Source organism: Cnephaeus nilssonii (assembly GCF_951640355.1).
Source record: "Cnephaeus nilssonii genome assembly, chromosome: 7".
Classification (NCBI taxonomy): domain Eukaryota; kingdom Metazoa; phylum Chordata; class Mammalia; order Chiroptera; family Vespertilionidae; genus Cnephaeus; species Cnephaeus nilssonii.
The window spans coordinates 90,540,746-90,558,517 of NC_137078.1; the positions used below are offsets into that span (position 1 = coordinate 90,540,746).

Sequence of the window (17,772 nt, forward strand, 5' to 3'; positions counted from 1 at the left end):
AGAACAGAATTGCCACAGCTTTAGAATGAGTTCTGAAGGAAGATAAGCTGTAGAACAAAGGTAATGGAAATGGAGAAAGAGCAATTCAACAGCTCTGCCTGTTATTTACCTTTATGACCCCATTTTGTCCAATTTAAATTCTGACTTTGAAAACAAAGGCCAGGCCTGTTCCTATTTCCCAGCTCAGCAAATGTGCTATAGTTCTTATCTCTAGCTCTATTCCTGACAAATTCTTTTTCTCAAATGCTGACTACTAAGAGCTACACTGATAAATTACCACAGAACATTTTTATTAAGAACCAAACAAACTTTAATATTTCAAGGACATCCCAAATGAGTTACTAGTGAGGTTACAGAAGTTCCCACTCATGCCACAATAGCAAGAAACAAGAATTCTGCAAGTTCAAGTAATTACCTCTTTGGATACATAAAAACAATATATTAAAGGATGTCACAAAGTGCAAAAAGACATTCAGCAGAGCAAACAAACAGCAGGCTGATTGTCCTAACAAGAGGGCAGAGAAACTCCTTCTGGAGTTCAGTCCCAGGAAAACAGCTGCCTCAGGCAAAAACAGGTCCAGACATGGGTTTTGATCGATTCGTTACTAGTCAAAAGCAAACTCAAAGGAAACTGAAGTTTAGATTTCCCATGACTGTAATAAGAACTTACAACAAAGAGAACCTTTAACCAAACATCTCATATGTAGGTTGAGCAAAAAATAATAAGCAGTGAGACTTAGCCAGAGTATCTGACCATGGACCGACACTTCTGCTGCTGAGCTCTGAGCCTCTCACGCAGAATGATCTGGAATTGCTCCTGCACCAGCATTTCTATCATCTGCTCCTTTGTGTGAATATCAGGTCTCAGCCACTGCCTAGCAAGCGATAGCAGATGCCTGAAGACTTCCCTGGGCCTAGATGGACCCTCACAGCGGAACTTTCTGAACATCTGCCTGAAGATGAGAGGATTGACAGGGTTTCTTCCTGGCCCGGTCTCAACCTTTTTGACACAGACTTTTTCAAGGCTCTTTGGCGGATGCCCAGAAGGCTCTTGTGGAACCCGGGCCTGGGGAGCCGCAGTTAGGACATCTTCTGGCTCCTTAGCCACCACCTCATTTGGAGGTGACATTATTTGATCATTCTGGACTTCTCTATCTTTTTGTGCCTTTGGGCCTCCTTCAGTCTCCATTCTGGAACTCTGGAAAAGGATGACTCAGGCTCCTAGGTAAAGAGAAAAGTCAGAGTCAGCAAAAACAGACCACCAAGGCTATTAAAACCACCCTGATCTCTGGGTCTGGACCAGATCCAGGTTCCATTAGTTTTCCGATTTTAACAGATTTTCTTTCTTTTCAGAGATGCATAGTTTTTAAATTTTACTTTTCAACTACAGTTGACATTCAATATTACTTTATATTAGTTTCAGGTGTATAGCATAGTAAAGGTAATTATGTAATTTACAAAATGATCCCAATAATTCAAGTACCATACATGGCTATTACAGTATTACTGATTATATTCCCTACTAGAGGCCCAGTGCATGAATTTGTGCACGGGGCGGGGTCCCTTGGCCTGGCCGGCGATCTGGGCCAGCCAGGGGGAGGGACTGCGGGAGGTTGGCTAGCTGCAGGAGTGCACCGACTACGTGGGGGAACGGCAGGGGACGAACACGATGGAACTCCTGCGTTGAGTGTCTGCCCTCTGGTGGTGAGTGTGCATCATAGCTACCAGCTGGTTGTCCGGTCATAACAGTTGCTTAGGCTTTTAACTATATAGATGTTGAACTTTACATCGCCATGACTATTTTGTAACTACCAATTTGTATTTTTTAAGTCCTTCACCTTTTGCACCCATCCTCCCTACCAACCCCCTCTGGCAACCATCAGTTTGTTCTCTGTATCTATGAGTCTGCTTCTGCTTAATTGGTTTTCTTTTTTTAATCATGTTTTTATTGCGTTTTAAAGAGAGAAACATTGATCGGCTGTCTTCTGCATGCCCCCTTACTGGGGATCAAGCTGGCAAACAGGACAGGTACCCTGACCAGGCATTGAACCAGCAATCTTTTGGGACAATGCTCAACCAACTGAACTACACCTGCCAGGCTCAATAGGTTTTCTTCATAAAGCTATTAGAAATTCTATTTTTATTTCCTCTTGTTGGATCAATTAACACAATTGAGAAAATGTGTGGTTTACCAAAATGAAAAATGTAGACTTGGGACTATATTCCCGATGTTGAACTTTACATCTCCATGACTATTATGTAACTACCAATTTGTATGGGAAATTGAACTTCTCAGAATCTCTTTGGATGCCTAATAGCTTCAGCTTTAGCAAACCAACTTAGTGGGAAGAATGGAGCGCGCCAATCAAATACCTGTAAAATGCCAGAAAAGAGCTTTTCTTCATTTGGGTTAGGGCCCCAGTCCAAAAGAGCGATTATTTACAGGAAAAACATACCTTATGTTAATTTCTTTTTATTGATTTTAGAAAGGAAGAGATAGAAACATTGAGGATCGAAACACTGATCAGTTACCTCGTGCACACCACCTACTGAGGAAGAAACCCACAACTGTGCCCTGCAGAGGGATCAAACCCAGGCTCACCAACTAAGCCACAACAGCTGGGCTAATTTATTTTATAAGAGGAGGAAGAAACTCAAATGACAGTAATGACTAAATTCATGTTCACATAAGGTTATGTCCAATCAAAGAATGTAACTCCTATGATGTAGTCAGTTTTCAGAGATGTTTTTTCATTAACTCCCCTCCCTTAAGAACTAATTCCTTCCTACTCCACACAGAAGTGTTGACATTTAAAATCAGGTCCATTGGCCCTGGGTGGGGTAGCTCAATTGATTGAAGTGTTGTCCCAATGTGCTAGGGTTTCAGATTTGACCCCTGGTCAGAGCACATGCAAGAGGCAACCAATGAATGCATAGTGGAACAGGTTGATGTTTCTCTCTCTAAAAAAAAATCAATAAAAGCTTTTTAAAATCCCAGTGTTTAAAAAAGATTGCTGTAACTCAAGGGGGATTTGGATGAAAAGGAAATACTTAGTCAAGGAGAGGGTGGATGAAATATTGTGGGAAAGCAGAATTTGGAAACTAAAGTGACCATCAACAGGAAAAATGATTACATAAAGTACTGCCAGCCATTCAGTGAGATACTGTGCAGCCTTGTAAAGGATGAAGTAAGCTTGGCCCTGGCTGGGTAGCTTGGTTGGTTGGACTAAGCATCATCCAGATACACCAAGGTCATGGGTTCAACCTCCAGTCAGGGCACATACAAGCAACCAATGAATGAATAATAAACAGAACAAGTTGATATCTTTTTCTCCCTTCCTCTCTCTCAAATCAATTTGGGGGGGGGGGGGGGGGGGACAAAAAAAATGAAGTAGGCCTAGTGTTGAAATGTGAAGATGTCCATAAATCATCACCACATCACCAAGGTGTAGATCAATATGCACAGTATAATCCCATCTGAGGAAATCTTAGATCTTTCTCTATTTTTTTAATCCCCACCCAAGCATATGCTTATTGATTTTATAAAGTGGAGGAGGGAGATAAACACTGATGTGAGAGAACACTGGTTGCCTCCTCTACGTGCCTGACTTGGGATCCAACCTGCAACCTTTCCGTGCGCAGGATGATCACGATCCAACGTATTGTTTTTTTTCAACCACAGTTATGTATCACTTTCATAACTCGAGGGAGAAAACCTTTCTGAGTGAAAAAACCCCTAACCCACTTAGGAAAACACCCTTTTAGTAATTCTAATTTCCAACAACCAGGCCTTTACAATCCTGGCTTCTAGAAATATCATTGGTCAGCAGGTCAGTTCTCATGGTTGGCTCTGAAAGAGGAACCCAGCTTATAAAGCCTATCAGTTTTATTTATTTTTCTAATGTGGGTTGTTGGGTGTGTCTTTTCTTTAATTTTAAAATGTTTTTTTTTTTATTGTCTGCCTGCACGCCCCCTACTGGGAATCAAACCCAACTGAGCTACACTCAGTTGGGTTTGATTCCCAGTAGGGGGCGTGCAGGGCAAAGCCTATCAGTTATATTTTACTTTAATCCTCACCCGAGGACATTTCTTTCCTTTAACTTTTAGAGAACGGAAAGGAGGGAGGCGGGAGAGGGAGAAGAGAAACACTGATGTGAGACACATCCATTGCTTGCCTCCCGCACGCGCCCCGACGCGCTGGTGGGCGGGCCTCCGCTCTAACCACTGAGCAGGGCAAACCCTTCCTTTTAGTGACCGCCGGACGCTGCGTGCACTCCCCTCTTGCGGACTCGTTTACTGAACACTTTCCTACCCGACACTGCGTTGAGCACTTTATTAACAGCAGCAGCCGCTATTTGTTGAATTTCAAGGGCCAGACACTCCGCGGCCGCTTTCCCTCATCCAACCCTCCCGGTAGTCCAGTGGGACAGTTAACTTTTCCGGTCACAGACAGACAAACTGAGGCTCGGAGAGAGGGGACACGGGGTGGGACCACTGAGCCGAGTAAAGACTCCCCGCGTCCAGGCCGACTCCTCCCACCAACATGGGCGCGGCTCAGAAGGCCTAGGCCGGGCCGGAAACGCGCTTCTGCGGAGTCCGACCGAGACCTCCTCCTCCTCCTCCTCCTCCTCGGCTGAGGCGACGCCCAACGTCACGCCGGGCGGAGCAGCCGGCGACCCCCAGGGCAGGGCCTCCCGACTCCTAAGACGCCGGCGTCCCGGCTCCCAACGGACCGCGCGGGGGAAGGAGTCGGAGTGGGGTGGGGTTCACCTGTACGTTTGCCACGTCAGAGGGAGCTCACCACCAGAGCAGACACCTCACAAGCGAAACCGAGAAAGGGAGACCCCAGCCCCGGCGCCAAGATTTGTACCCCCACTGCCGGAACCGGAAGTCGCGCCCTGCCGGAAATTGGAAGTGGAAAGGGGACTAGGTTATAGAGGGGCCGGGTCTCTCTAGGCTTGGGTGGGGCGGCGGGTCCTCCGCAACTTCATGGTTTTAACCCGTGATGGGCTTTGTTCTTCCTCAGTCCTCAGTCCGCACTCCCGCCTACGGGGCGGAACGTGGGGTACAGCGAGGCTGCTTTTCCGCTTCCCAGAAGGTCTTTGTCTTTCTGAGCCGCAGTTTGCCCAACTGCAAAATGGAAAGGGGATGAGAGGGGGAGTTGAGACATTCTAGAAGCCCGCGCGCAGCTGAGGCGGAGCCCCGCCCAGAAGTGACCCCCTGGAATCTTGGCACCACCCGGAGGGAAGAAAGCAGAGAGAAGGCTGCGTGGCTGCTGTTTGGACGGTGGTCCTGTGCGGCGCCCGGTGGGATCACTTCACATGGGGAAGTGGGCGCAGACTATTAAGTAACCCTGCCTCAGTCTAAGGCCCAGACGCAAGTGGGCATACGCCGTGCGTATTTGAAAACAGCTTGTCCGGGGTGCGACCATGCATCTGGGAGGACCAATCTTAGTCCTGTGGACCCCTTCCCAAGACTTCCCAATTGCTGATGGTTATGAACTGAAATTTTAAAGTCATACTGAGCTGGTTTGAGTCTGAATGTAGTTTGGGTTTGAGTCTAGACTGGTGAAGGAAAAGCTCAGTGTCTGATGGGTAACCTGTTCCACCTAAATCAAGACATTATTGTTGCGCACTTCTGTCCAGCTCATGTGGCTACATAGTTCAAGCATTTTCACTGTTTTTTTAAAAAAACAGATTCTTACTGGTTTTAGAGAGAGAGGATGGGAGAGGGAGAGAGAGAGAAACAACAATGATGAGAGTCATTGATCAGCTGCCTCCTGCACGCCCCCTACTGGGGATCGAGCCTGCAACCCGGGCAAGTGCCCTTGATGGAGGAATGAAAAGAGGGCCCTTACAGACGGCAGGCGGAGGCTCTACCCACTGAGCAATAGGTTAGGGCTAAAATATCATCTTTATATCAGCAATTACCTCGTTGGAGACTGGAAGGCTCCCTGTATTGCAGTCTCCACGTGGCTTCTTTTAGCCTTAGTTATGGGACTTCTGTTCAGCTGGATTTCAGACAGCTCTGAATGATGGTTGTTCTGTAGTTTAGTTGTAATTTTGATGTGGTTGTGGGAGGATGTGAGTATGCATCTTGACCGGAAGCATTGACTATATGGTTTTTAAAGGATTTGAATTGTTGAGACTTGGAGGTTAAACAAGAGGAAATGGAATTATTGATAAACTTTAAGGCAAGATTTCCTAACTTCTCTGCTGCCCATGTATGAGAAAGGTGTCATAGCAGTTCTCAGCCTCACTGTGAGGCTGGGTGGAGGAGGGCCCCTGAGGACCCACTGACCAACCACAGGGTGGAATTTTACACATTTGACTGCCCTTTATCCTAAAACTATTTTGGAAAATTGTTCAAGGGCCCTTCTCTGACCCATTAGAAAGAAGTAGCGCTTCAGTGTTTGCAGCTCTGTGGTGCCTTAGAACACCTGGCAGTTCCATTTATCACCCGGCACTATCTGACTCAACACAAATTATTAACATATGCTGGTGCGAGAATTTCTCCCATCCTCTCCCACACTCCCATGACACAGAGGTCTCTGCTGTGCCTGACCCAGTTTCTTCCTTGCCCTCACTCAGGCCCTGCCAGACCCGAGCTTCTTGGGCTTTTGTCGTAGCTGGCGTGGGTGTAAGGGCTGGACGAGAGTTTGTGGGAGAGACTTAAGAAAGATGTGGGGCGGCTGTAATATATGGAGGCAGTGGATGGGAAAAGAAAAAAAAAAGGATTTTGAGAAGTATAGTTGATACAATCACTTTTGAGAGAAATTTGGCAATTGGTAAAGTTGCAAATGAGAACACCCTCCCACTCAGCAATTCCATTTCCTGGAATATACCCTAGAGAAACTCACACATGTGCACCTGGAGATATGGCCAAGGACATTCATTGAGGCACTATTTGTAACCACAAAGAATTGGCCCTGATGTGACTGTCCATCAGTAGAGGGAGAATGATAAAAAACCAGTGTTGTATAGTGGGAGACTCTATAAAACCAGCAGCAATGAGCTAGAGGTATAGAAATCAGCCTGGAACCCTAGCTGGTTTGGCTCACTGGATAGAGCGTCGGCCTGGGGACTGAAGGGTCCCAGGTTTGATTCCGGTCAAGGGCATGTACCTTGGTTGCAGGCACATCCCCAGTGGGGGGGGGGTGCAGGAGGCAGCTGATCAATGCTTCTCTCTCATTGATGTTTCTAACTCTCTATCCCTCTCCCTTCCTCTCTGTAAAAAATCAATAAAAATATATTAAAAAAAAAAAAAAAAGAAATCAGCCTGGATAGAACTCAGAAACATAATGTTGGGTAAAAGAAGCAAAATCATCCATATGACATGAAACTATGCATGCATTATTTATTTATTTATTTATTTTAAATATATTTTATTGATTTTTTTTTTTTTACAGAGAGGAAGGGAGAGGGATAGAGAGGTAGAAACATCGATGAGAGAGAAACATCAACCAGCTGCCTCCTGCACACTCCCTACTGGGGATATGCCCGCAACCAAGGTACATGCCCTTGACCGGAATCTAACCTGGGAACCTTGAGTCCACAGGCTGACGCGCCAAACCGGTTAGGGCTGCATTATTTATTTATTTTTAATTTTTTAATTAGTTTATAGTCAATATTTTTTTTTTTGGATTAGTTGCAGGGGTACAGCATAGTGGTTCAACAATCATGTAATTTACAAAGTGATTCCCCTGATATTTGTAGTACCCACTTGGCACCGTACATAGTTATTATTATAACATTACTGACTACATTCCCTATGCTGTGCTCCACACCCCCCTGATTATTTTGTAACTACCAATTTGTACTTCCCAATTCCTTTGCCCTTTTCACTTAGTCCCCCAACACCCACCTCCTCTGGCAACTATCAGTCTGTTCTCTGTATCTATGAGTCTATTTCCATGCCTATGGTTTTAAAGATATATTTTTATAGATTTTAAAAAACATTTTATTGATTTTTTACAGAGAGGAAGGGAGAGGGAGAGAGAGTTAGAAACATCAATGAGAGAGAAACATCAGTCAGCTGCCTCCTGCACACCCCCTACTGGGGATGTGCCTGCAACCAAGGCACATGCCCTTGACCAGAATCGAACCTGGGACCCTTGAGTCCACAGGCGGACACTCTATTCACTGAGCCAAACCAGTTAGGGCATATTTTTATAGATTTCAGAGAGGTAGGGAGAGGGAGAGATAGAAATGTCAATGATGAGAGAGAATCATTGATGGGCTGCCTCCTGCGCATTCCACACTGGGGATCCAGCCTGCAACCCCAGGCATGTGCCCTGACCAGAAATCAAACCATGACCTCCTGGTTCATAGGTTCACACTCAACCACTGAGCCGCGCCAGCCGGGCATCGTGCATGTGTTTTTAAAAACTCCCACAATGCAGGTGCTCTCCCTCCCGGGAGCACTCCTTTCCCCCTCTCCCTCCGCCTCCTTGTCCCTGCCTATTAGCTTCCTCACGCCCAAGCCCCAAGGGCTCTTTCTTTACCTCTACAACTTGTTTCCTAAGCCCATTTTTCTAGGAATTACTTTTTCTTCCTCTGTGATTTACCAAATAAATGTTATCTTAATAAATAAATAAATAACTCCAACAATACAATATATTGTTTATAGATATTTATATGCAATAAAAATATAACAGCATCAAGTAGAAAGAGAAACACCAAACTCATTTTACCAGTCAGAATAGGTTCGAGTCGTGCTTCTGTAACAAACACTATAACAAACACGGGAAATCACAGTGGCTTATAAAGAGTTTATTTGTTGCCTGTGCTACATGTCCAGCAGGGGTCAGCAGAGGCTCTGCTCCATGGCTCCTCACTCCGGACCCAGCTGACCTGTAGCCACCAGTTGCCAGAGCAAAGGGAAAGAGCGCTTGGCAAATCGTCCTGTCTCTCAGATCTTCCCCCAGAGCAAGCCACCTGGCCAAACCGAACTTCAAGGGGGCAGGCAAGGGCTATCCTACTATGTGCCCTAAAGGAAAAGCAGTAATAGGGTTAATGACCCCACACCCGTGATGATGGTGACCTCTGGGAAGAGTACAAAGGAGTCTCCACCTTAACAGTAGTTATTATTTTTAGAAAATATGAAGCAAAAGTGTAAAATTTGATCATTCTGGAGGGAAGCTACTTGGATGTGTCCTACATTATGTTGTACCTTTTCAACTTTCAAAATTAGAAGTATGATTTTTAAAGGGGGGGGGGAGGAGTAATGAAACAACATTAATGTTAAAAATTGCCCTAACTGGTTTGGCTCAGTGAATAGAGTGTTGGCCTGCGGACTGAAGGATCCCAGGTTCGATTCTGGTCAAGGGCATGTACCTTGGTTGCGGGCACATCCCCAGTGGGAGGTGTGCAGGAGGCAGCTGATCGATGTTTCTCTCCCATCGATGTTTCTGACTCTCTATCCCTCTCCCTTCCTCTCTGTAAAAAATCAATAAAATATATTGAAAAAAAATGATATATGGGTGGCCCTAGCTGGTTTTGCTCAGTGGATAGAGCACGTTGGCCTGCGGACTGAAGAGTCCCAGGTTCGACTCCCAGTCAGGGTACATGCCTGGGTTGCAGGCTTGATCCCCAGTAGGGGGCATGCAGGAGGCAGCTGATCAATGATTCTTTCTCATTGATGTTTCTATCTCTCTCTCCCTCTCCCTTCCTCTCTGAAATCAATAAAAATGTATTTTTTTAAAAAGATATATATGTATGTCCTCAGTGGGACCATATTTTCTTTCATGGTATTTAGGAAAAAAACAAAGGAATTCATTGTTTTGAATGTTGCTTTTGGCTGCGTGCCAGCAGTCTTGGACCTCAACAGCAGCTCACGGGGCTCCGACCTCATTGTCAGCATTGGGCGCACATCTGCGTGCGTCTGCTCCCTCCCAGCAAGGGCTTTCCCCACATGGTCCTACTCACCTCTGTACTCCCAGCCCTGAAATTTCCACAAAGGAGGTGCTAGTAAGTGTCCTGATGGATGATTCTGATACACTTATTTCTATCTAAATAATGAGCTATTTCAGGGCAGGAACCATGTCATCTTACCCCGCTGAGCCCTCGTCTGGAACATGGAATGAATGCTGTTGATTGAATGAAGGACTGTAATCCTCCTTCCCCAGCCTATCAGTGAAAGCAGAAAAAGCATGGCCTCCCAAGGAGCTGGCAAAGTCAGTTTTCCTGCAGGTTCTACCATGTTTTCTGCATTGAAAAACCAATGATAATGTGCGGCTATATAGGGTGACCAACTCTCCCAGTTTCAGCACTGCACGTCCTGTGTCCTGGGATCCCCGTCACTCCCAGGCAAGCTGGGATGTTGGTCACCCTGTAGCAACTTCCTTCTTCTCTCTGAGTCTCATTGTTTCCTCATCTTCACATGACAAAGTTGGATATGGTCTTGTCTCTACATAGCAGACCTACCATTTTAGGAAAGGGCTGAAGGGGAAGAGGTGAGTTAAAGAAGGAAGCAAGCCTGGAGTTGGAATTTTCTGAGAGATCTTTATTATTTTTTTTGCAAAGAGTGTGGATCCGGACTGCCACCCAGGCCTTGGTTCTAGTGGCTTGCCATGGTCTGGAAAAACAAGGGGGTGGGGGAGACACAGAGGAGTCTAGTTAGGAGCACAGGTTCTGAAGCCAGATGGAACTGGGTTAAATTCCCAGCCATGTCATTCATTAGCTATGTGACCCTGGGAGGGTGACTTGACCTCTCTGAGCCTCAGTTTCTTCATCTGTATAATGGGGGTAATCATAGTAGTCACCTCATGGGGTTTTTTCATTAAACTATTAACTAAGGTGCTTTTTACAGCACCTGGTACATACTTAAGTAGTTTCTACATGGTGGCTATTACTATTACAAACATTAATCCCCCTCACCATTCAACCCCAGCTGATATTTGCACTATCACTGGGGCCTGAGCTTCTTGAATCACAGCTCATCATTACTGTTTAATTATCTGTCCCCCCACGAGGCAATGCTTGGACAAAGAAAAGACCTGCACAGAGGAGGCACTTTATAAACACTTGCTGAAATAAGAACGTTCAGCAGTTCAAAACTCCACCCAGAAGCTGTTGAAGTTCGTGGGGCCACACTGTAGCAGAAAACATCCCCCAGCCCTCTGGAATGTCACCAAGGACCCCTTTACTAGGATCCTTTGAGGCCCTCCTCAGCACCTGCTGTTCTGACCCCCCTTCTCCCCTCCCCTGGGCACCTCTCAGAGGAGCAGCACATGGAGCCCTCCTGGCTCAGCTGCCTGCTCACCTCCTGGATCCAGTCGTTAAAGGCTGAGACACGCGTGAACACAGTGGGCTTCTTGCGGGTGTTGCAGCCGAAGGCAGAAACGAAGCTGGTCACACCATGGACCTGCCAGGAGCCATCTGCAGCAGGGCAGTTGAGGGGTCCTCCAGAGTCACCCTGGAATGGTAGAGAGCAGGGGGAGGGGCTGCTGAGTCATGTCTGAGCTGTAAGGAGTCAATTCTGACTTTGGGGATTTTGAGAAACCTGTATTACTTGGCCTGTCTGAACCTCAGTTTGCTCTTCGTGATGAGGAATAGTATCGGTCTTATGGGATTTTGTGAGAATTAAATGAGATGATAGATATATGATCTTAGCACAATGCCTAGTAGAAAGGAAGTAGTTAATAAATGGTCGTTCCCATTATTAGTACCACAGTTAACTATTAATGTGATTGTTCATCCTCACTTTTTTTTTTCCTTGTTATACTCTCTTCTAATACCATAATAGTTTTGTTTAATTATAACTTCAGGACAACAGAGTCGAAGATGACTTTTAGAAGTCAATATCCCTTGTTGTGTTGATGCGGAAGCCTGAGGACCAGGGACTGGCCCAGGTCAAGGCAGTGTGTGTGGCTAGGACTAGAATCCAAAGGTCATGACACCGGGCTGGGAATGTGTGTCTGAACTACCTAACTTTCTCTCAGACCCGCTGGCCTGGAGGCTGAATGGGGCCAGCAGGCGAGATTCCTCCTGCACCTTCCAGGCAGACGTGGTCCCCAGGGCCCTGGCCGCCCCGCTGAGCGGCTGTAGCCCGGGGAGCTGACTCACGTTGCATCCGGAGCGGATGTCCCCACCGGCGCACACCATGGTCTTCTTCACGGAGCTGCCCCACCAGTCCCACTTGGAGCAGTGCTCATGGTCCACCACGGGCAGCAGGGCTTGCTGCAGCTTGTCAGGGAGTGGCCCACCAGCTGTGGGGGTAGAGAGCACTGAGTGAGGGGTTTTGGGGTGCAGGGCTTAGGCTGGGGTCTGGGAGTCAGGGCTGGGAGCCTCAGGGTGGGGTGGAGGTTCTGATGGGGAAGATGGGGACTCTCTTCCCACCAGGTTATAGAGTCCTGTCTGCTTTGTCTACCTGCATCCCGGCACCTGGCACTCACTAACCATGTTCAATCGAGCATATTCATGTTTGGGAGGAGAGGGGAGAAGGCTGCTGCCGGAGGAGGAACGGGTAAAAGTGCAAGAACCGGTCCAGGGGTTGACCTCAACCTCTGTGCCCAGGCCCTGCCTCTCTGCCCCCTGTCCCTGTGGCTGGGTGGGGGCCAGCACGTACTGTAGAGTCGGCCCCAGCCACTGATGTAGCAGGGTGCCTCGTTGGGCAGGATTTCATCGGCAGGAGGGAGGCAGGCGAGCTGGACGGAGTCTCCCAGCTTGGCGGGGCGCGACAGCTTGATGAGGGCGATGTCATTGCTGGGGAGGAGGGAAGAGTCATGGGAGCCTGGTTATCCCCCAGACCAAGCCCCACCTCCCAGCCCTCGCCCCGGATATTTCACATTCCGACTACATCTGCCCCTTTTCCCTGCAGACCTTTTCAGCTCCCTGCTCACCCTTGACCTTCACAGCTGTCCTCAGCTTTTACCCCAGTGGTTCTCACACTTCAGCTGCATCAGAATCACCAGGAAGGCTTGTTAAAACACAGGCCCCACCCTAGAGTTTCTGATGCAGGGGGTCTGGGAGGGGCTCGAAAATTCACATTTCTAACAAGTTTCCAGGGGATGCTGCTGCTGCTGGCCTGGGGACCACCCTTTGAGACCCCCTGCTCTTGGTCTTCGTCCACCTGCTTGTCACTCAACTCACTTCACCTGGGTCTGATTTTTCTCTCCACTTACTCCAGGAGCTCCGTGAGGACAGGTCAAGGTCTTGATCATCATGGCCCCTCATTCTTGTCCTGCACTTTTAGGGGTTCTGCACTCTTCTGTGACTTTCCCACCAAAAATACTAAACCATCCGCCGAAACCGGTTTGGCTCAGTGGATAGAGCATCGGCCTGTGGACTGAAAGGTCCCAGGTTCGATTCCGGTCAAGGGCATGTACCTTGGTTGCAGGCACATCCCCAGTAGGGGGTGTGCAAGAGGCAGCTGGTCGATGTTTCTCTCTCATCGATGTTTCTAGCTCTCTATCCCTCTCTCTTCCTCACTATAATAAATCAATAAAATATATTAAAAAAAGTAAAAAACAAAAAAATACTATACCATCCAGACACACAGTTTTGAATGTGGTTGAGGGCCTTAAGTGGCCCCACTTTGTGTCCTCACCCAGTGATTGCCTCCTTGACCTTCATAACCACCCAGGAAGCACAGAGTTCACCCTTGGCAAGTGGTAAAACTGAGGCCCGAGAAGGGCAGTGACTTGCCCAGGCCATGTACTGACTTAGTGCTGGAGCCTGACTCTTAGTCCAGTGCTTCTCCTTTCGCCCACGGTGCTGGGAACCCAAGATGCACTGGGTGATAGCTGTTGAATGGAGGAACTCTTGGATTTGGGAGACTGGGTTCTAGAGGAATCCTGGGCTCTGAATCCAACCAGCCAAGTGGCCTTGGGGGAGTCCCTGCCCCTCCTTGGGCCCTGGTGTCCCCTACTTAGGGAGAGAGGTTTGGTGTCGATGGTCCTTAAAGGCTCTGCTGGCTCCGACCCTCAGCATGTGGACCTGGGCACAGCTTGCTGGACCCAGAATTGGCTTTGGGTGATGGAGGGACGAGTAGAGGAGCCCCTAGGTCCCAGGCCTGAGAGCTCACTTACCCACAGGCCACGCAGTTGGGGTTCCAGAGTGGGTGCACGAAGAGATCCTCAGAGTTAATGGGGATCACCTGCTCGGGGCCCTCATTCTCAGCCCGGTCATACTCTCCCAGCACCACCTGGTAGGTCATGGAGCTCCTGCCAGTGGAGGTAAGGTCAGTCCAGGCCTGACTGGCCTCCCTCCCTCCGTCCCTTCCACAGCCACCCACCACCCTGGCCTGCCAGGGTCACATGCAGGGACGGGGCAAGTGAGAGAACTCACGAGATGCAGTGGCCCGCCGTCATGACCCAGTCGGGGGCAATGAGGGTGCCACCACAGGTGTGGTGAAAGGCTCCATTCTTCTCATACTGCAGGGAGATCTGGGGGCCAAGGAGGGAGAAGCCTGAATGGTTTGGACCCCCACAAGGAGGGGTGCTACCCCTGGCTGTGTACGTGCACTGGACAACTCTAGAGGGCATCATGCCTGCAGAAAAGAACGGGGCCCTCTAGAAAGATGCAGTGCCCAACCTATGAAGCTGCTCATGCTGGCCCTGTAACTTTCCCACTAGAATCCCACTTGCTCTGTCCAAAAGCCCCTCCAACTCCCAGCCCTCTGATCTCCCTGGGGATCTCCATGTTCTCTGCCCTCTCATTTTCTGTCTCAAGAGCCCCAGGTCCTCTGTTCTATCAGGCACCCAGTTCTTCCGAACCTCAGTTCTTTTAAGGCTCTTTCTTGGGCCCTCTGAGGCACAACCCACCTCAAGTTCTCTGCCTCTCTTCTTATTTCCCGCATTCAGATTTTCAAAAGCTCCTACTAAACCAGGGGTTGGCAAGTCATAGCTCCTGGACCCAATTGGGCTTATGGTCTATTTTTGTACATAAGATTATTGGGAAAGAGTCATACTCATTCATTTATGTATCATCTATGCTTTCATGCTACAATGGCAGAGCGAAGCCATTGCAATAAAAACTATATGGCCAACAAAGACTAAAATATTCACTCTCTGGTCCCTTATAGAATAAGGTTGCTGACTCCTGCTATAAACCAGTGCTATCCAATAGGAGTTTCGGTGGTGATGGAAATGTTCTCTATTTTGGCTGTCCAATATGGTAGCCACTAGCCACATGTGGCTATTGAGCCACTGAATTAAAAAAATATATATTTATGCCGAAACCGGTTTGGCTCAGTGGATAGAGCGTCAGCCTGCGGACTCAAGGGTCCCAGGTTCGATTCCAGTCAAGGGCATGTACCTTGGTTGCGGGCACTTCCCCAGTAGGGGGTGTGCAAGAGGCAGCTGATCGATGTTTCTAACTCTCTATCCCTCTCTCTTCCTCTCTGTAAAAAATCAATAAAATATATTTAAAAAAAAAAAAATATATATATATATATATATATATATATATATATATATATATATTTAAAGACTAGTTTATTGAATTTTAGAGATAGAGGAAGGGAGAGGGAGAGAAAAACATTGATGTGATCAGTTGTCTCCTACACATCCCCTACCAGGGATCAAACCTGCAACCAGGCATATGCCCCAACTGGGAATGTAGAATGTGCCCCGACTGGGAATTGAACCAGTGACTTGGACTGGTGACCTCTCGGTGCATGGGAGGACCCTCAACTAACTGAGCCACACCAGCTGGGTGACATTATAGCTCTTTTATACAATTCAAAGAGTCCAGAAATGAGTCCCCAGAAATCTCCCTTCCTATATGCAGAGCCTGACATTCTACTTCGTACACCAACCATTGGGTTAAACATTGCCCTCTCCAGATTCCACGTTTAACTTGCAAACATCCTGGTGAGGGTTACAGGTTGAATGGGCAAAACTTCCACATAGATTGTCCAAGGGTTTTCTGGCCTTTGGAAGCTGAAGTGAATACCAGAAGCAAAGCAATGGGGTTAAGACTAGATGCCTTGCAGTCAGAGCACAAGGTACAGAGCCTGTGGCAGGAAACAGTGCCATGGGTATTGCTCTTACCTGCCAGGGCCAGCTGTAGGGGACCGCGTCCTCACCGTTGACCACCCGGGTGGAAGGGTGGTAAGAAGGTCGGCCACAGCCCGAGGCTGGAAGGGAGAGCAGAGGTGTCACTCAGCTAGAAGGTCCCCAGAAGCTAAGAAGAATTCTGGGTCCCAGTCCCAGCTGTGCCACAAGCTGGCTAAGTGACCCCCTACAAGCCCCTTCCCCTCTCGGGACCTCAGTAGCCTTGCATATGAACTGTGAGCATTTGGACTACAGCAGAGTCCCAGGAGTCCAGGGATAGAGATGAACATGTGGCCTCTTCCCAAGGCAACACCGAAGGGTTTAGTGCCCTTAGAACAGTGCCTAGAGCCCAAGAGCCTTTGAGAAGTGATAGCTATTACTGTCAGTCAAGGAAGGCGTCTTAAAGGAGGCGGCCCTGAGCTGAATGCAGTGTGCCAGAGCGACCAGGGAAAGGTTAGACCATGGAATATGAAGCGGGTAGGAGGGGTGTGAGAGGAGAGTTGGAGGGTTAAGCAAAGGAGCAGTATTTCCAACCTAAGCAGTCTAACCACAGAGCCCAAACTTTTCGCCATTAGACTGTTTGCTGCCCCCATTGAGGATTCCCACCCTAGCCCTTTGGGTCTTTCTCCTAAACTGGTCCAGCCATGGCTTCCCCTCCATTATCCTGCTCAAGTACCAGGCTGAAAGCCCCCTCAGGCATGCCCTAGGTGTAAGCTGAAGACCCCCTCCTATACGTGCTGGGTTCAGGAGGTCCAGGGCAGGGGGCAGACTTCAAGGGCTCCAGACCCAGTGTCACACAAACACAGGCTGGGGTCTTACCGAGGGCCACCAAGAGGAGGGAACTCAGCAGCCGGAGCATCGTGTGTTTTGAGATGATAAGAAAGAGGCCCAGAGCCGGGACTCTAATATAGGGCAGAAGGTTGGTGGGGGGACTGGACTGGGCCCCACTTCTGGAACAGGTGGTGGAAGTCCAGGTCTCCCACGGTCCAAGGCCATGGCCCCACCCCCACTGCGAAAGGGGGAATGACAGCCAACGACAGGCCCCAGAGTTCTACACAATGAACTATACATATAGTTCCCTCATGTGGCTATACAGGTGGCATTGAATGGCCTGCTGATAACAGGGGAGGGGGAAGGAAAGTTCACAGGAGAACAAAACAGCCTCTCTCAGGAAAGAACATGGGCTTTGGAACTGGTCAGACCTAGATTCAAATCCTGCCACCTCCAAGCTCTGCAACCTTGGGCATGAGGATTAACCTCTCTGAGCTTCAGATTTCTCATCTCTAACATGGAATTGATATCAGTATCCACCTCAATAAAAATTTAAAAAATTGGCTGGTGTGGTTCAGTGGTTGAACGTGGGCCTTTCGGGAGGCCATGATTCTCGGTCAGGGCACATGCCTGGGTTGCAGGCTCGATTTCCAATGCGGGGCATGCAGGAGGCAGCTGATCAATGATTCTCTCTTATTGTTGATGTTCCTATCTCTCTCTCCTTCTCCCTTCCTCTCTGAAATCAATAAAACCACATTTAAAAAAATTTTGTTGAATCCTTTCTCTATATCAGGGGGTGCACCAGTAAATAAGACATGGTCCCAGCTCTCCTAGAAAAACAATAACAAACCAAAAAAAAAAGTTAAGGCTGTTTCTGAGTGTGGTGGTAGGTGCTGCGAAGTGAAAGACATGTGAGTGACTGGGGTGGGAACAGGAGTAATTCATTTAGATGGGGTCCAGAAAGAGAGACATTTGGACTGAGGAGGTTGTGTTTGAATGAGTCC

At 48.1% G+C, this 17,772-nt stretch overlaps 1 protein-coding gene across 1 annotated transcript; it reads right to left on the reverse strand.

Annotated features, from left to right (window-relative positions):
• Nucleotides 1-5,046: 5,046 nt before the first annotated feature.
• On the reverse strand, nt 5,047-16,856 carry CELA3B (chymotrypsin like elastase 3B; the record flags this gene model as incomplete). Its single annotated transcript, XM_079777872.1, has 8 exons — nt 5,047-5,130; nt 11,263-11,415; nt 12,066-12,208; nt 12,568-12,704; nt 14,030-14,164; nt 14,289-14,386; nt 15,995-16,080; nt 16,817-16,856. The coding sequence occupies 8 exons, from the start codon at nt 16,854-16,856 to the stop codon at nt 5,047-5,049; spliced, it is 876 nt and encodes a 291-aa protein (XP_079633998.1).
• Between the last annotated feature and the right edge of the window lie 916 nt (nt 16,857-17,772).